The sequence below is a fragment of the Symsagittifera roscoffensis genome, chromosome 3 (assembly GCF_963678635.1).
Source record: "Symsagittifera roscoffensis chromosome 3, txSymRosc1.1, whole genome shotgun sequence".
Taxonomy (NCBI): domain Eukaryota; kingdom Metazoa; phylum Xenacoelomorpha; order Acoela; family Convolutidae; genus Symsagittifera; species Symsagittifera roscoffensis.
The window spans coordinates 81411096-81433212 of NC_087064.1; the positions used below are offsets into that span (position 1 = coordinate 81411096).

A 22117-nucleotide genomic window follows, 5' to 3' on the forward strand; every position below is an offset into this window, starting at 1 on the left:
AAAGTAGCATTAAAGTCTGCGACTCTGTTTCGGTAAAAAAAAAGTCTTCATTTATCACTGTAAGATCTGCTTGTGTAATCATCAGCACCTATTTAAGCGAAAACTACTTCGTTTTAACACTAACATTTAACAAAATTTTCACGATTTTGTATCGAAGGAAAATCATTTTCAAAAGAACATCTCCATATATGTTTGTAATTGAAGAGGTCTGTTTGGACACCAAGCTTGATGAGATGCGGCCTTCTTAACAGGAAAAATATTGTACCCGGTAAAAAAGATAGTAACGGGAAGAAAGAGTTATACCCGATTACGATATATTAACGGGTAGAAAGTATTGAACCCGATTACAATATAGTTGCGATCGCAAGGGAAAAAAGTTATGGTCATTTTAGAACCTGACTCTGGAAATTCAAACTGTGTCATTTTAGAACCTGACTCTGAAAATTGAAACTGTTGCATATTTCAATTTTGAGAAACTCATTATTAATTGCCACATTCTGAAAAATTTTAAGCAATGTTTAGAGAATAATTTTAGTTTAATTTCTGAACTCAGGTATCTTTCAATCACTTAATTATACAACAGACACCCAAACCCAATTAAATGTTGAAATTTATGAAATGCATGATTTATACAGAAATGGTTGCCTGGTTGTCACAAATAATACATGAATAAGGGGGGGGGGGATAATTAACAAAATCCAATAGAGGAGGATGATTGACAAAATTGTAACAGCGCATTGCATAAGCAGTTTATTCCAAGCTTTTTCGTGTTAAGGCCAGCGCAATAAGCCTATTATTGTTATTGTTCCGACTATCGAAGAAAGTGCGGAGTACTTTTGCTTAGAGTGTTTTTTTTTCAGCCAATTTCCGGGTTCTTAACTAAGCGTTTTTGACGGATTTCGTACATCTGAAAGATACTGTTGTCCTAAGATCAAATTTAAAAAATATATTACCCGCGATGGTTTGAAAATTGCTAATTTGGGATAATTAACCTGCAAAAAATGAGTTCTTATAACACGCGTAAGTGGCAAATTAATGCGTTCCAAATTGAATTGAGATCCGCTATTCCGTCCTTTTAAAACGAGAGGGGTGAAAATGGGAAAAAAAATTGATTATTTCGTCAATTATTCAACCTAAAAACGTTTTAATTGGCCTTAAAGTGCAGTTTAGTTGAGTTCAATTTTCATTCAGCTCCCAACAACCTCTTTTAAGACACACGTCTTCGCAAAGTCCGAATTAACGTCTTCCTCTGGTGTCATTTGAACATTTTGTCAAAAAGATTTAGTTCAAAATTAAATTAAATTCAAAGCATCCAAAAGCTCCATCAGAATAATAATAGCATAAACTGTCTGCTTTGAAAACTAGCGGTAGAAACTTACTCAATTCTGGAATAGAAAATAAATTTGCTCAAAAAATTTGCGTTGCATTAAGACGTGGAGGTGACTGAAGTTGATAAATGAGTCGAAAATGAATGAGCTTTGATTTCTGCCAGAGTCAAAAAATACAATTCAGTTTTGCCTCTATTTGTCAGAGGGAGTTTTTATGCCCCGCCACAACGTGTATGTGTCTTTTTCGGTCGTGGTCTCCAATATTTCCTGTTAGACTTTCGACAACTATCAGACCGGAGCTGTCGAGCAGTCTATATGTCTGACTGTAGTCGCAAATATTCTGGGTAGTCTGAAAAAAAAACCAGTATATAAGCACTCAAATTACTCTAACCCCAACCCGATGGCTACGAACACCGCAAACTTGCGAAAGATCAAGTCAATCATCGAAAACTTAAAGCAAGTAATGCGATTAAGATATACTCGATAAACACTCTTTCACCAAAACAAACGCATTCAAGGGCTGATTGGTAAACATTCTGTTCATGTACTCAAGGATTAAAAAAACATTATGTCCAGTATGACATTTAATCAGATCAACTTATTTTCTCTTGAAACTTAGTAATTGCGCATAAAAGTTTTTATCTATCTCCATATACAGTGCTGATTTAAATTATCCGGACAAAACGAACAAAACTTGAATTTTCAAACGCGTTTTTCTCAAATTGGGTTAAAATTAGACAAAAAGTGAACAGAACAAAAGTTGCTTAGAATTTCATCAGAATTAATATGGTGCAGTTTTTGCTTCGAAATTCTCAACCAAAATTTTACCCCAACAATGGATAATTTTGGCTTTTTTCAATTAATCAAGAATTACGCTGAAACTACTTTGTTAATTGATAAGAATATTATATCATTAGAAGCCTCTTACGCAGCCCAACAAACTTTAAGAAAAGATATATCTCCAAAAACCAGTATAAGAGAAAAAATTTTCACTTGATAATCAATAAATGTGATTTTTACTATATAAAACCCAGAATCTTTGCTTAAAAACAAATTTTACAAATTTGCGCAATTTTTTGGAGAATTAACGCTTCATAAAGTTTGTTGGGCTGCGTAAGAGGCTTCTAATGATATAATATTCTTATCAATTAACAAAGTAGTTTCAGCGTAATTCTTGATTAATTGAAAAAAGCCAAAATTATCCAATTTTGGGGTAAAATTTTGGTTGAGAATTTCGAAGCAAAAACTGCACCATATTAATTCTGATGAAATTCTAAGCAACTTTTGTTCTGTTCACTTTTTGTCTAATCTTAACCCAATTTGAGAAAAACGCGTTTGAAATTTCAAGTTTTGTTCGTTTTGTCCGGATAATTTAAATCAGCACTGTATCACCCGGAATTAATAAGTAGCGCTAAAAAAGGAGAAGCCTTTCTGCGTTTGTTATTCGAGAGCTCAACTTGATCGTTTCCTAAGATATCGACAGTGAAATGATAAACTCTTAAATCAAAACATAGCCAACAGACATTGTAAAAGTGCCAATGAACGCAAGGAAACCGCAAAAAGACCGTGACATATAAATTCTGAAAACTTGACGTACAATTTTTAAAGAAAAAATGCCCTTAAATCCGTTTTTGAAACTAGAAGTCGCTCGCAGTTTTCCGCGCCATTTCCGCCATGGACAGTGCGCGCAATTTGCCAACCTTTCAACAAGAAATGATGTCAAATAGCAAAAAATCAAATCGCAAATAATTAAATTAAAAAACACCATGAGCTATATAAATGTCTTCACTATGTACATTGAATTTTAAAATGATAAGCGCTAAGAAAAAAAATACATTGAAAATAGTTAAGTTACAATTTTCGCAACTACTTCTATTATATAAGATGGTATTATTATTTAAATTAAAATTCTGATACGGAATCGAACCATCGACATCGAGATTCAACGTCACGCGCCCTAGAATTTACATCATTACCATTTGACAAAAATTAAACACTGAGGGGAGTTAAAGATGGAGGTACCAGTTTGATAACATTTTAAAAATGTACTGATGCGAAAGGTAAATTCCAAAGTTTTCGAGACATTGTTTCCCAACAATGCTTTTCTACAACAATTGGAGCGCAGCCTCTGGGAAGAGAAAGTTCATACCGCATGGGCTTTCGATTGAACCATTAATCTTAGCTTTTGTACTATAGCTTAAGAGATAACTCAATAAGTTTCCAAAAAACGGGCAAATTTTTCAAAAACTGTTTATTTTCTAGAGCGATAACTTTTTTCATCAAAATAAAATCGACACCATTTTTGCAGAGTAATTGACAAAACTTTTTTTGTTTCAGCTAAGCTTTTTATCACAGATTTCGCTGACTAATTTTTGAGAAAAGTTAAAAAGTTAACAAAAACGTTCAGAACTTCCCAACTGGACAATTTCTATGTTCATAAATAGATCATAATAAAAAAAATAGATCATAATAATTTTTTACTCAGCCGGAAAGTCAGAAAACGAAAGACCGTTTTTGAAACTAGATTTCATTCTAATATCAAACCTTTTTATTTTTACTGTTCGTGAAAGAAATAAAGTCAAACCGCTAAAAATCAAATTTGAGCGTGAACAAATTTCATTACTTTTTCCTAAAAAAGCATCATAACCTATATAAGTAAAAAAACCACTTCGCTCTCTTACACAACAAAAAAAAACACACCTCCTTCTTGAATAAAAAACCAACATGACCTATAAAAACCAACAATCCCTAGGTTCATTGGCACATAAGAAAAACGTTAATAAATAAAAAACATCAACTTCAAATTTCGAATTTCAAAGAAAAAATATATGGCCTCAAATTTCTTTGAATTTCAAGAGCAATTTATGCTTGACACTTTTTTGATAAATAATACTAGTAAGAAAATCGATCAATAAGTAATTATTTCATGCCGCTGGGAAATCTATAAATTAAATTAAATAGCATTTTGAAACTACATGTCAATCCCGTTTTTCATGACCTTTACACACTTGCTGTTCAATTGTTGAACTTGCCTTCCTTTTAACAAAAGCAATGAAATGGACTGAAAAAGAAATCAAAAGTCCGCAAAAAAAATTTAAGCCTGAACAAATTTGAGGACTTTTTCCTGAAACAAAACAAAATAACCATAACCTACATGAGAGTATTTACAGCGGTAATCACTCTTAACAAATTGTGTAATTGATACAAGTTTTATTTCATAAACGCGCGCTCTCGTATATAGACCGACAACAAACAGACAGACACACTATAATTCAAAAACTATCTGTTTAAAAAGCAGCAAAAACTTCCGCAATAAATTACAGACTCTATCAGGACGCTAAACTTTGAGCCATTCAGTCACACATGTTACGTCTGAAAACTTAAGCAGAATAAGTCTTAAATTTGTTCTCACTTCAAAACATGTCAAGACAATTAATTCATCGTTGCCTTTGTTGCAGTACTGTTTGACTGTTCCGATTTGACAAATCGTGCTAATCGTATAATTTAAACACAGAGGCGAAGCTGTGCTTTGCAAAGACTTGCGAGAACACGACCAAAACGCAGCTCTATCAAGTGACATAAGAAAAAGTAGAAATAAACCTCCACTTTGCAAAAACTCCAATTAGCAAAAATCTGCGACCTCGCAAATTTGAGTCTCACGCACTAACCATTCAGCCACGGATCCTTAAAATCCCTAAAAATTAGCCACCAATAACGCATCTACATATGCTAATAAATTGCCAATTCGATGCAGCAAAAGTAGCACCAAATCCAAAAAGATACAAATTTGCATGTAAAAAATCGCAAATCATAAAGCCACATTATGCATAAATTAAGCATTTCAAAAAACTGTGAGATATTTTGAGTCAAAAAATTTCTGAAACCGATATTTTATTATTGTTGTTGTTTGAAACAAATAACTTTTTTCGGTTCACTTGCTGAATTAAAAATGCATCAACTGTGGAAACTTATCACTATTCGAATGTCAAAGCACATGTTATCAATTAGCAGTAAAAGTGCAACAAATTTCCAATCATTTTGTTGCCAATTCGATGTAGCAAATATTGTTGCTTTAAATGGCAACAATATTTGCGACTTAGGTTGGAAAAAAATAAAGTTCGTACTATAACACATTGCTTCGCAAGTGTAAAGAAGCAATCGCACGAGTAGTAAAATTACACGTTACCTGTGACGTCTCGAAGCTTTTGCCAATCATTCCGTGATCGTGAAATGCGAGGACAGAGCTGTCGAGCACAACTGAAAATAACAAAAATTACTGAAAATTGTCGATGACTCAAATTAATGAGAATGGATACTTGCGCTAGCGTACAACATAGCACCATTTTCAGTTAATTCATTACAATAAAAACTTGTTTTCACCCATACTCTAACAAACTCGTCCAAACTTCTAGGGCAAACTAAAAATGTAAAACACATAAATTATATCACATACGAACTCATGCCATGACACATACAAAATTACTACATATCATTTTTCATAAAAAGGCATATCATTTTCCATCTTAAATCAGTGGGAAATAATCGCATTGAAACAATCTACAGCATAAATAGAAGTTGTAACGTTCAGAGCAGTTCAAAACAGTTCGTGTCTGATCTTCACCTTTCAAAACAAATTGATTTAGCCAAAAAAATGATAAGTTGTGACGTTTTTTACTAGCAGGAACCGTAATTTTTCATGTTCAAAGAATAACACAGACAAACCCGTCCCCAACCTTTTATGAGCCAAGACGCCAGACTGTATTCCTGATAGGATTCAGGCTTTGAATACGAAACGCCTTTACAGATTACTGACCGTATAAGTATTATTTCATTAAACTGCTGAAGGCAAAGAAAAATGGCAAAGAACACTTTTTGTCTGGGCATCTTAATTCAATTGAAATACGCTAATCATGACATTAAAATGATAAGACACTTCAATCGACCTTAGAATATACGTCAGAGCAGACCCAGTTGCAAACAGTTCACGTTCGATCGTAACCTTTGAAACAAACTATTTTCATATCAAACTGATATTATCGCAATAGTTACAAACTCTTTAACTATTTTTGATAATCTTAAAGATTTTGAAGCTCGAAAGCAACTAGCAATTGAAGATAAAAAAGAGGGCACGTTGCAAAAAACCTCAAAGCTTAGCAGAGTTTGTCTTTTTGTTTCAATCAATGGCTCAAAGATAGCACAAAACTAGTTCTAAAAAAATAAACATTTATATTTGATTTCAAAGAGCCATCGAAAAAACGGGTCAACCGTCCCCCCAATTGATTTAGGGGGATAAATACCGGTTTTTTAGAAATTAACTTTGAGGGCAAAACAAATTGATCTTATTATTCATTAAAAAAGGTAATCGATACAAAATTATGATTACTAAACTTTGAACAACGCAATGACTGGGTTTTATGCGAACCCTTGGATTATTTTCCTAAATCTTTTGTTATTATTATTATTATTAATATTTTAGGTTATAAACAGTATAAAATAGCTGTTCCGTAAAAATTTTTCTCGAGTCGTATATTCTGAGCGCTTGTTTGAAATTCATATTTTATGCGTAATTATATTTCAGAATTAATACATGCTTGGGTAGGACATTCTACGATATGTGGGGGGTACGATAGATGGGGGGTACGATATGGCGGGGGGAGGGGAGAGTGCTAACGGTTGATTTGAAAACACGAACGCACTATAAATTTATAGATCAGGACTATTAAATTCACTTGTGAAAGATCTCCACCATTTCCTACAATTTACAATTTAACTAACTATAATGTGACATGTTATTCAGCTAGGCAGTTCCTTTCCATGACTATTGAACTCCTTTTGCACTGACTACCAAATTTAGTCCTCAAAATAGAAACCAGTCAAAGTTCAGGATAGTACAGGCATCTAATCCACCTAATTAGTCTTCTCTGAGTATTCAAAGGCAACTTGAGCCGGAAAAACCTAAACTAGAGGCTCCATAGTTAACAAAAGAGTTCATTAAAATCTTGGCAATTGGTTTTTTTGAATTGAATAGTATGAAAACATTACCATGAAAACAAACTTTCAAGGCAAAACACAATATTGAGACTACATATCTTAATCTATAGCAAGCGGCATGAAATTATATCCAAAATATGTTCATTTCAGCGTCATTACAAACCACTACTACATCACATGTATTGTCCATTTTGAGATAAAAATTATGATTGAGTCATCTAATCATTTCAGAGTATCATAAAAAAACTCATTTTTAACTACGTTTGGTCACGAGTGTTGATTAAAGCCAAAGAACATAGCCAATCGAAGATTGCAAAAGAGCAATGAACGCAATTAAACATAAAAAAAACACTGACTTCGTTGAAAAAATCTCAACTTTCGAATTTCAAAGAAAAAAATAGATACCCTTAAAGCTCTTTTAATTTCTAGAACAAATTATTGTAGGCAATTTTTGAAAACATGAATCCAACTAGAGAAAATTGGATCAATTGTTAAAGTTTTTTAAATTCCGCTCGATATCTAAAAATTAAATTCCACTTTCGAAACTAGAAATCGTTCACGTTTATTTGCGCCATTTCCACGTTTGTATTTGGAGAGTGCTATTTACGTCACTTTCGGCAGATGAGCTTCAATTGAACTCAAAAAGTGCATATAAACATCAGTGCATTCATAAATGCATTAACATGTATGAATGCACATCTGTAGTTATTAGGGAACAAATAAAAACAGCAAGACCTATATAAGAGTCTTCACTACGTTCATTACTCTCAAAAACAAATTTACAGATACCTGATTCTGCGCAAGATATCAAACATTAGAAACGAGCATCAGTGGGAACAGAAAAAATGACCTGTTTGAAACGCGTGGTCAGCAATTTTATTATATTTCAGCCGGACAATCCGATACAAGAAAGGTCTCGAAAGACTTAAAAGAATTAAGCGAAACAGAGACACTGCAAGCCCTTAAATACATTAGTATAAACTGGCCAGCAGCCCGTAGTTTTGAAACGCCGAGAAGCTTTCAAAATTTCATTTTTTTTCCGATAGCAAAACAACCAAGATCACGAAAAAATTATGATTTGTGGTAGCCCCGAAATTTTTCGAAAATAATCTGTCTCGTTAGCAGAAGGAAAACTTTTGGAAAATAATCTTTCTCGTTAGCAGAAAGAAGTTTTAAAGGTAAAAAAGCTTTTTTTAAAAGCCTTTCGACCGCAATTTTTAAAGCCCCAAACTGATCTAACTAAGATGCGTATACCAATGACTAAGAACCCAGAAAGTGGAAGGTAACTAACAGCCTAGCCTCCAAATAGTCAATTCAAATAATTAAGTTTTAAGTGTTCGCCCATTCACAAGAAACATAAACTATCCCATAAATCGTGAAACATTATGACAACATATAAGGACAAAACCTTATTTATTTTCTTGCAATCACCAAAATTATTTAAAAAAAACTCGAGAGCCTTTTGAAAAAATGACTCCTCGCAGAATCCTGAAGAATAAACTAAGCGCAATATAGCTTTATTCAGCAATACAATCCCTCAACAATTGCCCTGATGACGGGACAGTAGGATGAGCCTAAGTGCTGGCAAATCATATGAGTATTAAGTTCTAGGGTCAACAATTAGAAAAAAGATGAGCAAATGAATGGCTACTAGAAGTCGGTATGAGCTCCATTTAAGAAGGTGAGTGACATTTTTTCAACAAATTGTTAAGACGTCAATGTGAGGCCCTAAGCCAAAATGAGGCAAACCAAAAAACAATAAAGCTGAAGAAACAAAAGAGAAAAAGAAAAACGTAGCCAACAGACAGCTGGGAAAGAGCCAATGACCGCAATTATACAGAAAAAAACTTTGAATTTTAAAGAAAAAACAGATGTCCTCAAGGATCTTAAAATTACTAGAACAATGTATGGTTGGCATTTTTTCGATAAAATTAACCCAATTTGAGAAAATATGATCAATAGGTAAATTAATTACCAAAATAAACAAGATATGATTTTATGGCACAAAAAAAACAGACTAGGAGCCCAGTCTTTTTTCTTCCAGTACCTATTTGATAATTTAAATGAACTGATGCGAAACGTTATGCGTAGTTCTCAAAATGTCAAAAAGTACTGAGAAAAGTTTTAGCGACGGAAATCAGTAAAACATCTCGTTTTGATTGATTTCTTAACCTCAAAACTGGCATTTTGGATAAATTGAGAGAAGTCCACTAAATTGGTCAAAATGTTATTTATTAGATGTTTACCAGGTCCATAGCAGATTGCCTGTCAGAATTGGTAGAATCGGCCTAACTGTCAATAATTCGGAAAAAAAATTTTGGTACCAAATTGCTTTTCTAAAAAAATGGTGCATTGTCGCTTAATCAGCAAAATTTCATAAACTTCATGTTTCTTTAATGGAACTCCGAAACTCAGCAGTTTAATTCTTAGGAACAACCTCAAAGTTTCCAAAAAACGAGAAAAACCTCAAAATTTTCACATTTTCTTTGGCCATATATTCAAAAATTTGTCGAATTTTCAAATATTTTACGTCTTTATTCCATTGCTGATTGCTTGTCAAATCTAAGAAAATTCGTTTATGCTAGCTAGCGTTGTCCTTACACTTGTTCCTCGGTTTCACTCTAAGGCCATTATCATTTCTACTGAAACAAGGCGTAGAAGCTTATACAGGTGAGACTTCAATAAAAAATTTTACTATTTTATTTATTTTGAAGTTTTGAATGATTTCAGCTTTGAAGGGGTAATTTTCGAGAAAAGAAACATAAAAAAATGCGTCAAAAATTTCACCGACTGCATGCTTCGAGTGCCGTGTGATTCGGTAAGAAGAGACTAGCAAAATAAACGGCGCACAGGAGAGTAGACGGTCATTACATCGGCCTTTTAACCAGTTTTGTGAAAATAATGGTGCCACCAAAAGGTGCACCATTATTTGCGACTTGGGTTGGACTTCGTATTAGGACACTACGCTCCGCTTGAGTAAAAAAGAAACAGTGATTCTGTTAGACAACTTATTGTTATGATAAAATTATTTAAAAAAAATTTGATAACACCTGTTTATAAGGAGCATAATACTCGCATGCGTAACACAGATGCGAAGCTGCGCTTCGCAAACACTAGCGAGTGAAACTAAAAAAGTAGAAATAGGCCAGGATTTAGTTTTAAAAAATTCTGCCAGGCGACCGAATAGAAATTGCGACCTAGAGATTAAGAATCTCGCGCACTAACCTCTCAGCCACTGACGCTAAACAACCCGCGAATACTAGCTACAAATGAACCAGACAAGTCAGATGTCAAAACACATTGTAATTTAGTACTACCACACTACGCCGCGCATGTGTAAAAAGCGCCGAACTGTAGTGGTTTTAAGTTGCCATTATTCCAAATTATAGGTTAGTACTGCGTCACATTATTTACATTTAAGGTGGGAACACATATACAGAGGCGAATTAGGTCTTTGCTAAGTTAAGTTGCCCAAGAGCTCAAAAGTTAATAAGAAAATTAATTTCCAAATTAATAACTAGTGATTTTATACAGAACACGTTTTAATCAATATCTCTGATCGGAAAAGATGTAATTATCAACCATAAAATATCAACTAGTGTTTCCAGAAATCACACTAACACGTATACCTCGATCATTGACTCATGCAACATTTTGAAAGATCTGAATACGTCTTTGCCTCTTTTTGATGTACTCTTAAGCTGCTGTCATTATTATGTGACAACCGGGGTGGTAGCATACCTACCTATGTCTTTAATGCGAATGCCCTCGAAGTTAAGCTTGACGGCCCTCTTCCTCGTAGACTTCAGCTTCCCTTCCAGATTGGTGATTCGCACGTAGTCTAAAATTTACTCAGTATAACATCAATTGTGTCTTGTTTATAACTTTTGCACATTTTTAGCAATTGATTAGTATCAAAATTAGGACTTCCAAAAGCATGCATATTCTTTATACACAAAATATAGCTTGGAACAATTTTAGAACAAAGTAAATCACTTTATAGTAGATTCTCAAATTCTTATCTTTTTTGATATTAAATGAAAATAACTTGATACTAAAATTGACCAATAAATAATTATTTCGAAACTTCCAAAAAAAAAACGAAAGCCAAATTAAAAATGTATGTTTTCTACCATTTTCTATGGTTATCGCTGAGTCTCTTTAAAGCTCTGCTTTCATAATTATTGACTAAGTGAGACGATGCTAACTTTATTCTGTAGAAACAGCTAATATACTGTGCGAAAGCGTTAAGAAATCGAGACACACGAGGTCCCGAAAAATTTTAATTTTAAAAAACGTTTTAAGTAAGAAATTTGGCTCTTTTACTGTCCACGGCTCTTTAACTTTTATAAACTTGCATGAGCAAATCTTTAACGAGCAAAACTGCATAAGCGAATTTTAAGATTTTAACCTAAAAAAATACAACCTAAATAGCTGATTCGTATTTCCGCTGTCTTTTACTCGTTTTGAGCATGAAACCTAATAAAAAATGAAGTAATTCCTTTCAAAATCCCAAAGCGGACGAATTCTGGCGACCGCTTTTAAGATCACAGGGTTAAAAAATACATTTTCGCCCAGGAAACAATTCCATGTCACATAGCACTGACGCATTTTTTTACACGACCTTATTAGCATCAGTCACTGTCTAGTGCGAGATTTGAAACCCATGACGAAAAGCGATTCCCAGATGGCACATCAAATTGAACTACGCAATCATGACGTATTGTATTTTCCTACCCAATATCAAGTGAGTCTTTGAAGTTGGAAACTTGAAGAAGATGAATAAGTACTTCAAAGGAATTCGACTAACCAGGAAAACAGATAAGTAAAGTGTCCTTTTCTAGCTGTCGCACTTTCACCACACACTTGGTAGCAGGTCCTAAAAAATAAAGTCATACCGTAACGATTTGATGGCATGAAAAACAGTGACGAGAACATTCTTTAAATTATATTTTAGTTCAATTAGTGTATAAGAATTCACTCCACTGTCCCTAAAATTTATAACCTAATTTGCCTATCATTTTAAATAACATGTTTTAGATACTTTTATGAATACTAAGGTATAGTTTAAATTCAGGAGAGGAAACTTGGAAATCAAGCCGTGGTGTTTTTGTTCCCATCCGACCTCGATATTTTTTTCACGCAAAATCAGATACTACAACACACGTCCAATTACTTTCTGGTATGCAACCCAACAAGATCAATATACGTGGACAAACAGTATAAAGCTTAATTTACATTAACAGGACAAAACGAACAACATTGGAAAATTTAAACTCAATTTTCTCAAATTGGGGTAAGATTAGACAAAAATTGAAGAGAACAATATTTGCTTAGAACTTCACCAAAATTAACATGGTTTAATTCATTTTTCGAAACTCGCAACTACAAATTTCCCTCAAAAATGGGTCCTTTTGTTTTTTTAGTTAATCAAGAATTACGCTGAAACTACATTAATTGATTAGAAAGTTATATCAAAAGAAGCCTCTTACGCAGCCCAAGAAATTTTCAGCAGGATAAAATCTGTATAATTGAATATATTTTTCCTTGATAGCAAAAAAGGTCAATTTTACTATGAGGTCAATCTGTTCGGAGATTTTACCGTTCTAGAACTTCGTTGCGCTGTGTAAAAGGCTTCTTTTGATATAAAGTTCTCATCAATTAGTGTGGTAGTTTCAACGTATTTCTTGATTATTTTAAAAAAGCCAAAATTACTCATTTTTGAGGTAAAATTTTGTTTGCGAATTTCGAAAAAATAAATTGCACCATAATAATTCTAATGAAACTATAAGCAACTTTTGTTCTCTTTACTTTTTGTCTTATATTAACCCAATTTGAAAAAAGCATTCGATGCATCAAATTTTGTTCGCTTTGACCGGATATTTAAATCAGCACTGTATATCACTTTAGTGAGATATTCCAAAAAGATTCAGGAAAAAAATACAAAAACTATCAATTTTTTCTGGAGTTCACTTGTCTTGACGTTAAAAATCTACTTGTCCTGAAATGATCAATTTGATTTTCTTGTCTCGAAATAATCTCGATTAGAGATCACAGCAAGACAGAAAAAAAAACATTTTTTTTACATGCTTTAGTTAGCTTTGCATCATTTGAACACCTAACTTAATGAAAACTCGATATCAACCTCCGACTTTTATTTTAACCTTCCACGTTCCCCCTGAAAACGAACAAAAAAACAAGGCTAGCCCGTTGCTGCTCAAAGATGCTGTTTAAGGATGCTGTTTAGCCGGTTGCTGTTTAAGAATGTTCCAACCATACTCTTTCAAAAAAACAAATGAATGTGATAAAAAGATCTGAAGAAAACCTGAAATTTAGGTATATTCAAGAGTCACTGTAAATAAGCAAATTGGGCAACCGTTTTTGTAGAAAATAACTAAAAAGAAAGAACCTTCAATTTTTCATACTTTTGAGCAGAAATCGTTTTGAATTTCTTTCTTATTCCAAAAATGGCGCTAAGAACATCAAAAAATAATTTTTCTTAAGTTTCATGGCGTATCCTTCTATAATAAGCCTGCTCGCTTGCTTTAATGGCTCGAAATTATACGAAAACTCAAAAACTTCAGACCGGTTTCTCGCGACACTGGGACAACTTTTCGAAAATTTTCCGACCTCAAAAGATATTTAAAAAAGATTTTTAAATTGGTGTCGTTTTTTTCTGCATGTTGTGATAAAAAAAAATCCGATCGAAAAAAAGAACTTAGGCATATTTGAGAATCATAGTAAAAAAGGGCGATTGGAAAACAGTTTTTAGAAAAAATAACTAGAAAAACGAAGAAGAAATTAAAAAATATCAAACATTTTTTGCGGGAATTTTTTGAACTTCAAAAACTACCTTTACTCCTTTACTTGAGTACAACTAAACTTTCACTGCTTAAATTAAGCTTGATTAAGCTACTGTAAGCCTACACGGTCACCTTATTAGCTTGAAATTAGACCAAAAATTTCAAACCGCTTTTGCCAACACTGTGACAAAATTTTCAATACTTTTAAATATCGTTCGAATTACGACTGAAGGGCACTGATATGATGTATCACTCGACCCATTCCAATAATTTTTTGTTGTACTTGATTTTGCGTGGAAAGAAAAGAAAAAAATTAAAACACACCCGAATACAAAGTTCCTCACCATTTTTCAAGTGATCGGAACAATTTTTTTTTTCGGATGATGCGTAACTTCCTCCATGGTTACTCCCATTAATTATACTTCAAATACATACTTCTAGCATTGATTTCAAGCCTATGCGTGGATCCTAAGGTCTGCGTAATGTTGTCCAAATTCAGCACTTTCACGTCATAATGGTTCGGATTATCGGGGCTGAAACACACTTTCAAACTTAGCCAATAGACCAGGGGCGGCTCTCGAATTTTCTCGATTGCGGGACAAAGATTCATAGAATTTCGTCAAAAATTCCTTTTAGATCGACCAAACTGATTTTCTGAGCACCCCCAGAACACTATAAAAACCCTTTTTTGACAGAATATTTTGGAGTGTGCTACCCTTCGAAATTAGTATATATTGGCGTCAAACGCACCTTTTGAAAAAATTTAGGGTTGATCGGCCGAAAAGGGGGAGGGTATGGCTTGGCCGCGTACGCACCCTCAAATTCACCCCTAGTGCCCAAATGCGGATCTACACTTCTTTTAAGTGGTATAGATTTTTTATCAAAATTTTTGTCTGAGGCTGTTTTTTCAAAAATCAGGAGGTTAATTCCTTTTGACTCTTTTTAACAAATACGCTATCGCCTTCACATTTCCAAACCGAGTAGACTATTGCAATACCTTTGCTGATCGTAAGCTGATTCAATTATTCCAAACGCATTTCACTTAAAAACTAATTCAATTTCAGGAAATTTGATGGATTGACATTTGACGATATTTTTAACCCAACCAGAGCAAACTTGATCAATCAATAGACGTTTCTTATTCGGCTTGGGAATATTCGAGCTAAAATTGATACTATGCTCACCAATTTTGGTTTATTTTTCAGGCACATAAAAAATGGTAATGATGAAGAGGAAAAGTCGACTCTTTACCTTATTGCATTAACCTCCTCAAGTATTTATTTGAACAAACATTTTAAGAAAAAACCGCAGTCAATTCAACGAACTGCATGAAATTAAAATTCATTCGGAATCAATAATTGAATTGCATATCCTTAGCCTGGGGTCTCTACCGTCTCATTAAAAACGAACAGAAAAAAGTCAAATTATTTGATGCAAAAGGCAGCCAAAACCAATGAGAGCTCGGATCGACCGTACAATTTTCCTCCCTTCCCCTAAATGACCACCGTATAGTTACCCCTAGTCAGATATTATTTTGAAAATTTAAGAGTATAGAGTTGATGTGAGCGCTGAGCTTATCACCGACGGTTAAAGATTATAACTGATTATGACTGTCCGCCGAAGCTTAAATTGGCACCTGTCGTTGTCCATTGAGTGAAAACAATCTGAATTTGTAATTTCACAAACTAACACTTCCCCGATGTAATGGTAGTTTAATTACGAACAACTTTGGCCAAAACCCAAATAAAACATCTTGCATAGAAACCTATGTTGAGCCCAGATTTAATGGTAGTTTAATTACGAGCAACTTTGGCAAAAACCCAAACAAAAACATTCTGCATAGGAAATTATGTTACGCTAAAATGAAGATTCAAGTCATTACTTTTCTTCAACGTCGTAACACAAGTAGGGGTAGTCTGTTTTGTCTGTGATAAGAAGTGTCATAACTGACAGTGGTCGATCGAACGCGTCTTCCAACCGGATGCTCTAAACAAAACAATTAATCATTAATTCAATTACGGTTTTTTTCTTCAAATTAACTGTAGTCGACTACAAAAATTATTTTTAGATAGCTATCAATGACCGCTTTGTCATGAGTGTAACCCGCATGTTTGTGACTGAAATTAGCAGAACTAATCCATGACCGTGAAATATTTATGAAGTAGCTTTTAAATTGACAACGACAGGCACATCAGTATACAGGAATTTCATACGAGCGTCACAATTTCATGAAAAAAAAAATACGACGAAAAAAGATTGGCCAGTAATGAACTGCGATTACTTTCGGAACGTGGAAAACCAAGGAGAAAAGAAGAGCCCAGCATAGAACAACTTTTGAATTAGTAAACAGTCAATTATTTATGCTTCAGAGTAACTCAGTTAAAATATTCATGTAGCTTAGCTTTCATTTCTTCTGCATTGGGTGATATAAAATCTTTATATGTTTTTAGCGAAATGAAAGACGCCACTGGACAAAATTTGCCCACACACTAACTGATCACTTAAATGAGTTAACACTAGGAAGCACTTCCCCATTAATCAATCGGCTCGAGTAGCAATAAATCTTTGAAAAATTTTAAACGTATCTTAGCTGCAACCGGGGCAAAAGCATGACATTAGGGTCCCAGGAAAAAAAAACAATTATCGAAGATGGGCCCGAAAAATTGCTCAAAATTTTGCCTTCTGGACGATTCAAAACTTTATCTTCACAACAAAACAGGTATATGATTCCTGCTGTTGGAACTATTGTGCCAGTGTAGTTTTCGCTCCAGACGAGCTTTGATGCTTTATCGAACAGTTCTTGATGCCATGAGCGTCAAATTTTGTAATGCTACGGAGCTTTGAAAGTTGACAATTTGGGATAATTAATTCAAGCAAAGTATCCGGTTTCCCAACGGGTAGTGTAGATAGAGGGCGAACTAATCCCCGCTTCAAAACGTTTCACTTTCATTTCATATCTAATTGTTCCCATTTTCCCCGGCTAGATGCAAGTCATTGTTTCACCTGAAGAAATTTTGATTGTTTTATCTTTTCTGAATGACTTAATAAAAAAATAATTGTCCATCAAAAAGATTTCGTTAAGCTAATTGTTTTGAAAATTGCCGATTCAGGATAATTTATGTGCGTTTTCTACTTTTGCAATGCGTGGGCCGAAGCGGTTCAATCAGTCAAATGTTTCTTTAAAAGATGATGACTTTAACATTTCAAACTAAAGGTTACGTCTTCTGAAATATTAAAAATCGATTAACAGTTTTCAATTATTATTTTTTTTTCGAAATTTAATTATTTTTTAAAGAGTACTTGAGATACAAAAGAAGGGAGTTCCTTCTTAGCTGAATATGCCTTTCAATTTTCTTTACGTATTTAGAACAGAGCGATAAAAAAATTTGTGCGTTATTGTATACCTGTGGCTTATGACAAAATTGACCAGAATTGCTGGTACCTTGATCGTAAATTAAAAAATTATTGCACCAATCATTTTTTTTGAAAAATCATGGCAATTGAAAATTGCTTCATCAAGATAATTGAGGGCGAAAAATTGTTTTTCAAGGGCTCAGAAACTATTTTAAACCAAATTGAGGGAAGTTATTGCTATAACTAATGCGTCTATTTTTTTTGACATTTTAACCCGAAACATTTTCAGACAACTCAAAGCGCACTCAAAATAATCAGGCCTGTACACTAAAACAAGCGATTTTAACTAAAAAATAATTATAAGGATATTTTACAGAAACGATGAACGTAGTTAAGACTCATGTACGTCGTAATGATTTTTTTATTTTCGTTGTTTTTTTTTTCGTTTTGTGAATGAAGGGAAAGGGATCCAAATTTTTGAATTTCAGGCTCAAAGCATTTGTTTTTGCAGCGTGACTTTTGATTCCTATATGCCTTTCAATTTTCTTTATGTATTTAGAACAGAGCGATAAAAAATTTGTGCGTTATTGTATACCTGTGGCTTATGACAAAATTGACCAGAATTGCTGGTACCTTGATCGTAAATTAAAAAATTATTGCACCAATCATTTTTTTTGAAAAATCATGGCAATTGAAAATTGCTTCATCAAGATAATTGAGGGCGAAAAAATGTTTTTCAAGGGCTCAGAAACTATTTTAAACCAAATTGAGGGAAGTTATTGCTATAACTAATGCGTTTATTTTTTTTGACATTTTAACCCGAAACAACTTCAGACAACTCAAAGCGCACTCAAGATAACCAGGCCTGTACACTAAAACAAGCGATTTTAAGTAAAAAAATAATTATAAGGATATTTTACAGAAACGATGAACGTAGTTAAGACTCATGTACGTCGTAATGATTTTTTTATTTTCTTTCGTTTTGTGAATGAAGGGAAAGGGAACCAAATTTTTGAATTTCAGGCTCAAAGCATTTGTTTTCGCATCTTGACTTCTGATTCCTCTTTAAATTAATTTCAATTTCAAATGGCCTCATAAAAGGCAAACTACGTTCTCTGATATCAAAAATGAATGCAATGGATCCGGCAATTTCAGTTTATGTTTGAAATTTGCGTTTTGATATTAAAGTAAGACGGCCAATGGCCACCAGTAGTCATTTAACCTCTCACACAAATTCTCCGAGGCTTTTTTGATCTATACTTATTTACGCAAGCAAACGTAGCGTAATTCATATCAGGAAGAACACTTTCTCTAACGAAATACGAAACTTAAAGGATCTTTTGGTGGCATTTTTGCGAATTTAAGCATTAAAACCTTATTTGGCGGCAAACTCTGGCCTATTTTCAATCGATTTTCGCACAGAGGCCAAAGACATCCGAATTTACAGTTCAGCTTAATTAACTTTATTTTTAGAGCTAACTTTTCCTGTGTTCCAGCTTGGTTGCAAATTGCAGCTTCCCGAATTCATAGTTTTTTCAATACGGCTCATGATACGGTTTCAACAGCTCAAAAATTTGCCGTAGCTCCTTTTGAAAACTGTGGAGTTCGAATCGCATTCAGAAACCGCGTAGAATTGATCATCATGAACATTGATGAAGCAACAAAGTTCTTAAAAACCAATTCACAAATGCAGTTTTACAATCCAGATGAAACGCGCGTACATAATTTTTCTCCTGCAGTTTCTGGTATAACTTAAAAGCTTTTAACCGAACTTCAAAGCTACACCAGATAAGATTTGAACGCTGCGGACTATTTCTGCAATAAATGTCAACGCGGAAAGACGGTGATTCCATACAAAAGAACGAAAAATGCAGTTTAAACATAATTTGTTGAATGCTAAGCTTAACTTCTCCCAACCACACTTCTTGAACGGCCAGAAAATCCCCCTCAAAAAACTCTTTATGCAAGCTTGGAAGACATTCGTTTTCTATTTATCTAAATGCATGTCACGTATCTCGAAATGATTAAGCTATCTCAACGTTTAAGAAAGGACTTAGGAAGCCTTTCGATTTTTCAGCTCATGAAAGCAAGGCCAATGGCATGGCAGGTAAGAGCAAGGAGGTGCAGAGCAGCGCAAGACAATGCAAAGCTGCGCAAAGCGAGGCAGGGCATGCCAGGACAAGGCAGGGTACGCGAATAGATACAGGGCGGAGCAAAGCAGGGTAATGAACAGCTTCGCCAGGTGGTATTCTAGGCAAGGCGGTCTTCTATCGATCTTCTATGCAACTATCCATCCAACCAACTAGCAATTCAACCAGCTTACCATCCATCTAATCATTTCTCATCCATCTCCTAATCTCAACAGCCATCGATCCGTCAAGTCATTTATTCAACCCAACCAAACATCCATCCATCCATCTATCCTTTAATCCACCCATCTATCCGTTCATCCATCCATTATACATCTATCCATCAAGCCATCCATCTATCTAGCCATCCATCTATCATCTATCTAGCCATCCATCTATCATCTATCTAGCCATCCATCTATCATCTATCTAGCCATCTATCTATAATCTATCTAGCCATCCATCCATCTAGCCAGCCATCCATCCATCTACCTAGCGATTCAACCATCTAGCCATATAGCCATCCATAGATCTAGCCATCCATCCATCTAGCCATCCACCTACCTAGCCATTCATCCATCTAGCCATATATGCATCCACCTATCTAGCCATATATCCATCCATCTATCTAGCCATCCATCTACCTAGCCATTCATCCATCTAGCCATATAACCATCCATCTATCTAGCCATATATCCATTCATCTATCTAGCCATCCATCCATCCATCTACCTAGCCATTCATCCATCTAGCCATATATGCATCCACCTACCTAGCCATTCATCCATCTAGCCATCCATCCATCCACCTACCTAGCCATTCATCCATCTACCTAGCCATTCATCCATCTAGCCATATATGCATCCACCTATCTAGCCATATATCCATCCATCTATCTAGCCATCCATCCATCTAGCCATCCATCTACCTAGCCATTCATCCATCTAGACATATAACCATCCATCTATCTAGCCATATATCCATCCATCTATCTAGCCATCCATCCATCTAGCCATCCATCTACCTAGCCATTCATCCATCTAGCCGTCAAACCATCCATCCAGCTCTGCACTGGCTCGCTCAGCTACTTTGACTTATCTTGCGCTGCCCTACCCCTCCTTGTGCAGCTATGCCTTGCGCTTCCCCGCATTGCCTTGCACTTACCTGCCTTGCGTTCATGAGCTGAAAAATCGAAAGAATTCTTAAGCCATTTGTTAAACGTTGAGATAGCTTAACCATTGCGAGATATGTGACAGATGCATTTAGATATAAAGCAGATGAGCGTCTTCCAGTCTTGCTTAGAGCATTCTTGAACGGGGATCTTCTGGACGTTCAAGAAGCCTGGTTCGGAGAAGTTAAACATTTCTTTAATCAAACTGTGTTTTAACCTCATTTCTCGTTCTTTTGTATGAATCTGTCTTTCCGTGATGACATTTAATGCAAAAAAAAGTTCGCAGCGTTCAAGTCTGGTCCAGTTATTGGAATGGTTCAGTTGGATCTTAACATGGTAGCTTTGAAGTTCTACCAAGAAACTTTCTTGTTCAATGATAGTAAAAGTTTATGTACCCAGGGGTTTCCTCTAGATTGTAAAATTGCATTAAAGAAGTATATTTCAAGCACCTTATTTTATGAATGTTCATCAATGTTCATGATAATAATTCTATGCGGTTTCTAAGGGACGATTCGAATTCGACAGTTGTCAAAAGAAGTTACGGCATACTTATTGAACGATACTGTTGAAACCGCATCATGAGCCATAGTGAGAAAACTATGAACTCGGGAAGCTTCAGTTTGCAAACATGCTGGAAAACAGCAAAAGGTAGCTGTAAACGTAAAGTTAAATAAGCCAATCTGTATATTAGGATGCCTTTCGCCTCTAGGCGAGGATCGATTGAAAATAGGCCAGCAATAGACACCAGAAAAAATAATGTTGTACCGCTTGAGTTCACAAAAATGCCACCAAAAGACCCCTTAAGTTGCGACTTATATTGAAAAAAGTGTTCTTCCAAATATGAACTTCGTTCGTTAGCGTAAAAAACTATAGATGGAGAAAGCCTCGAGGAATTTTTTTGAGAGGTTAAATGACTACTGGTGGCTATTGGCCGTCCTACTTGAATATCATAACAGAAATTTCAAACAAAAATTGAAATTCCTTGATGGTTTGCATTCATTTTTGTTATTGGAGAATTTAATTAGCCTTTTATTCGGCCATTGAAATTGAAGTTAATTTACAGAGTTAGAAGCCAAGTCTCGGAAAAATATTTTGAGCCTGAAGTTTAAAAACTTTGTCTCCCTTTCCCACCTCTCACGCGAGCATCAAATATATGGCTCAACGAGTAAGCTTTCGAGTGAAACGAGTTAAGATCAATAAAATTTTTATGGTTTTCCTTAGTTCGCACAGTTGCGGAAAAGAGCATGAACTTTTCTGAAAAATAAAAAATGAATCTGAAGTCTTTGTTAATTTACACTTAAGCCTAAGCTAATGTACAAAAAAACATAGCTAACATACAAG

At 34.6% G+C, this 22117-nt stretch overlaps 1 protein-coding gene across 1 annotated transcript in view; it reads right to left on the minus strand.

Moving 5' to 3' along the window:
• Positions 1-1280: 1280 nt before the first annotated feature.
• LOC134841130 (mitogen-activated protein kinase kinase kinase kinase 3-like) overlaps positions 1281-22117 on the minus strand; it is a 73135-nt gene continuing 52298 nt past the window's right edge. The window contains exons 15-20 of the mRNA XM_063856919.1: positions 16005-16108; positions 14558-14655; positions 12130-12198; positions 11065-11160; positions 5515-5585; positions 1281-1677 (exon numbers count right to left, since the gene is read on the minus strand). Of these exons, the coding sequence (XP_063712989.1) occupies positions 1528-1677; positions 5515-5585; positions 11065-11160; positions 12130-12198; positions 14558-14655; positions 16005-16108 (588 nt within the window). The 3' untranslated portion in view covers positions 1281-1527. The remainder of the gene's footprint in view (positions 1678-5514; positions 5586-11064; positions 11161-12129; positions 12199-14557; positions 14656-16004; positions 16109-22117) is intronic.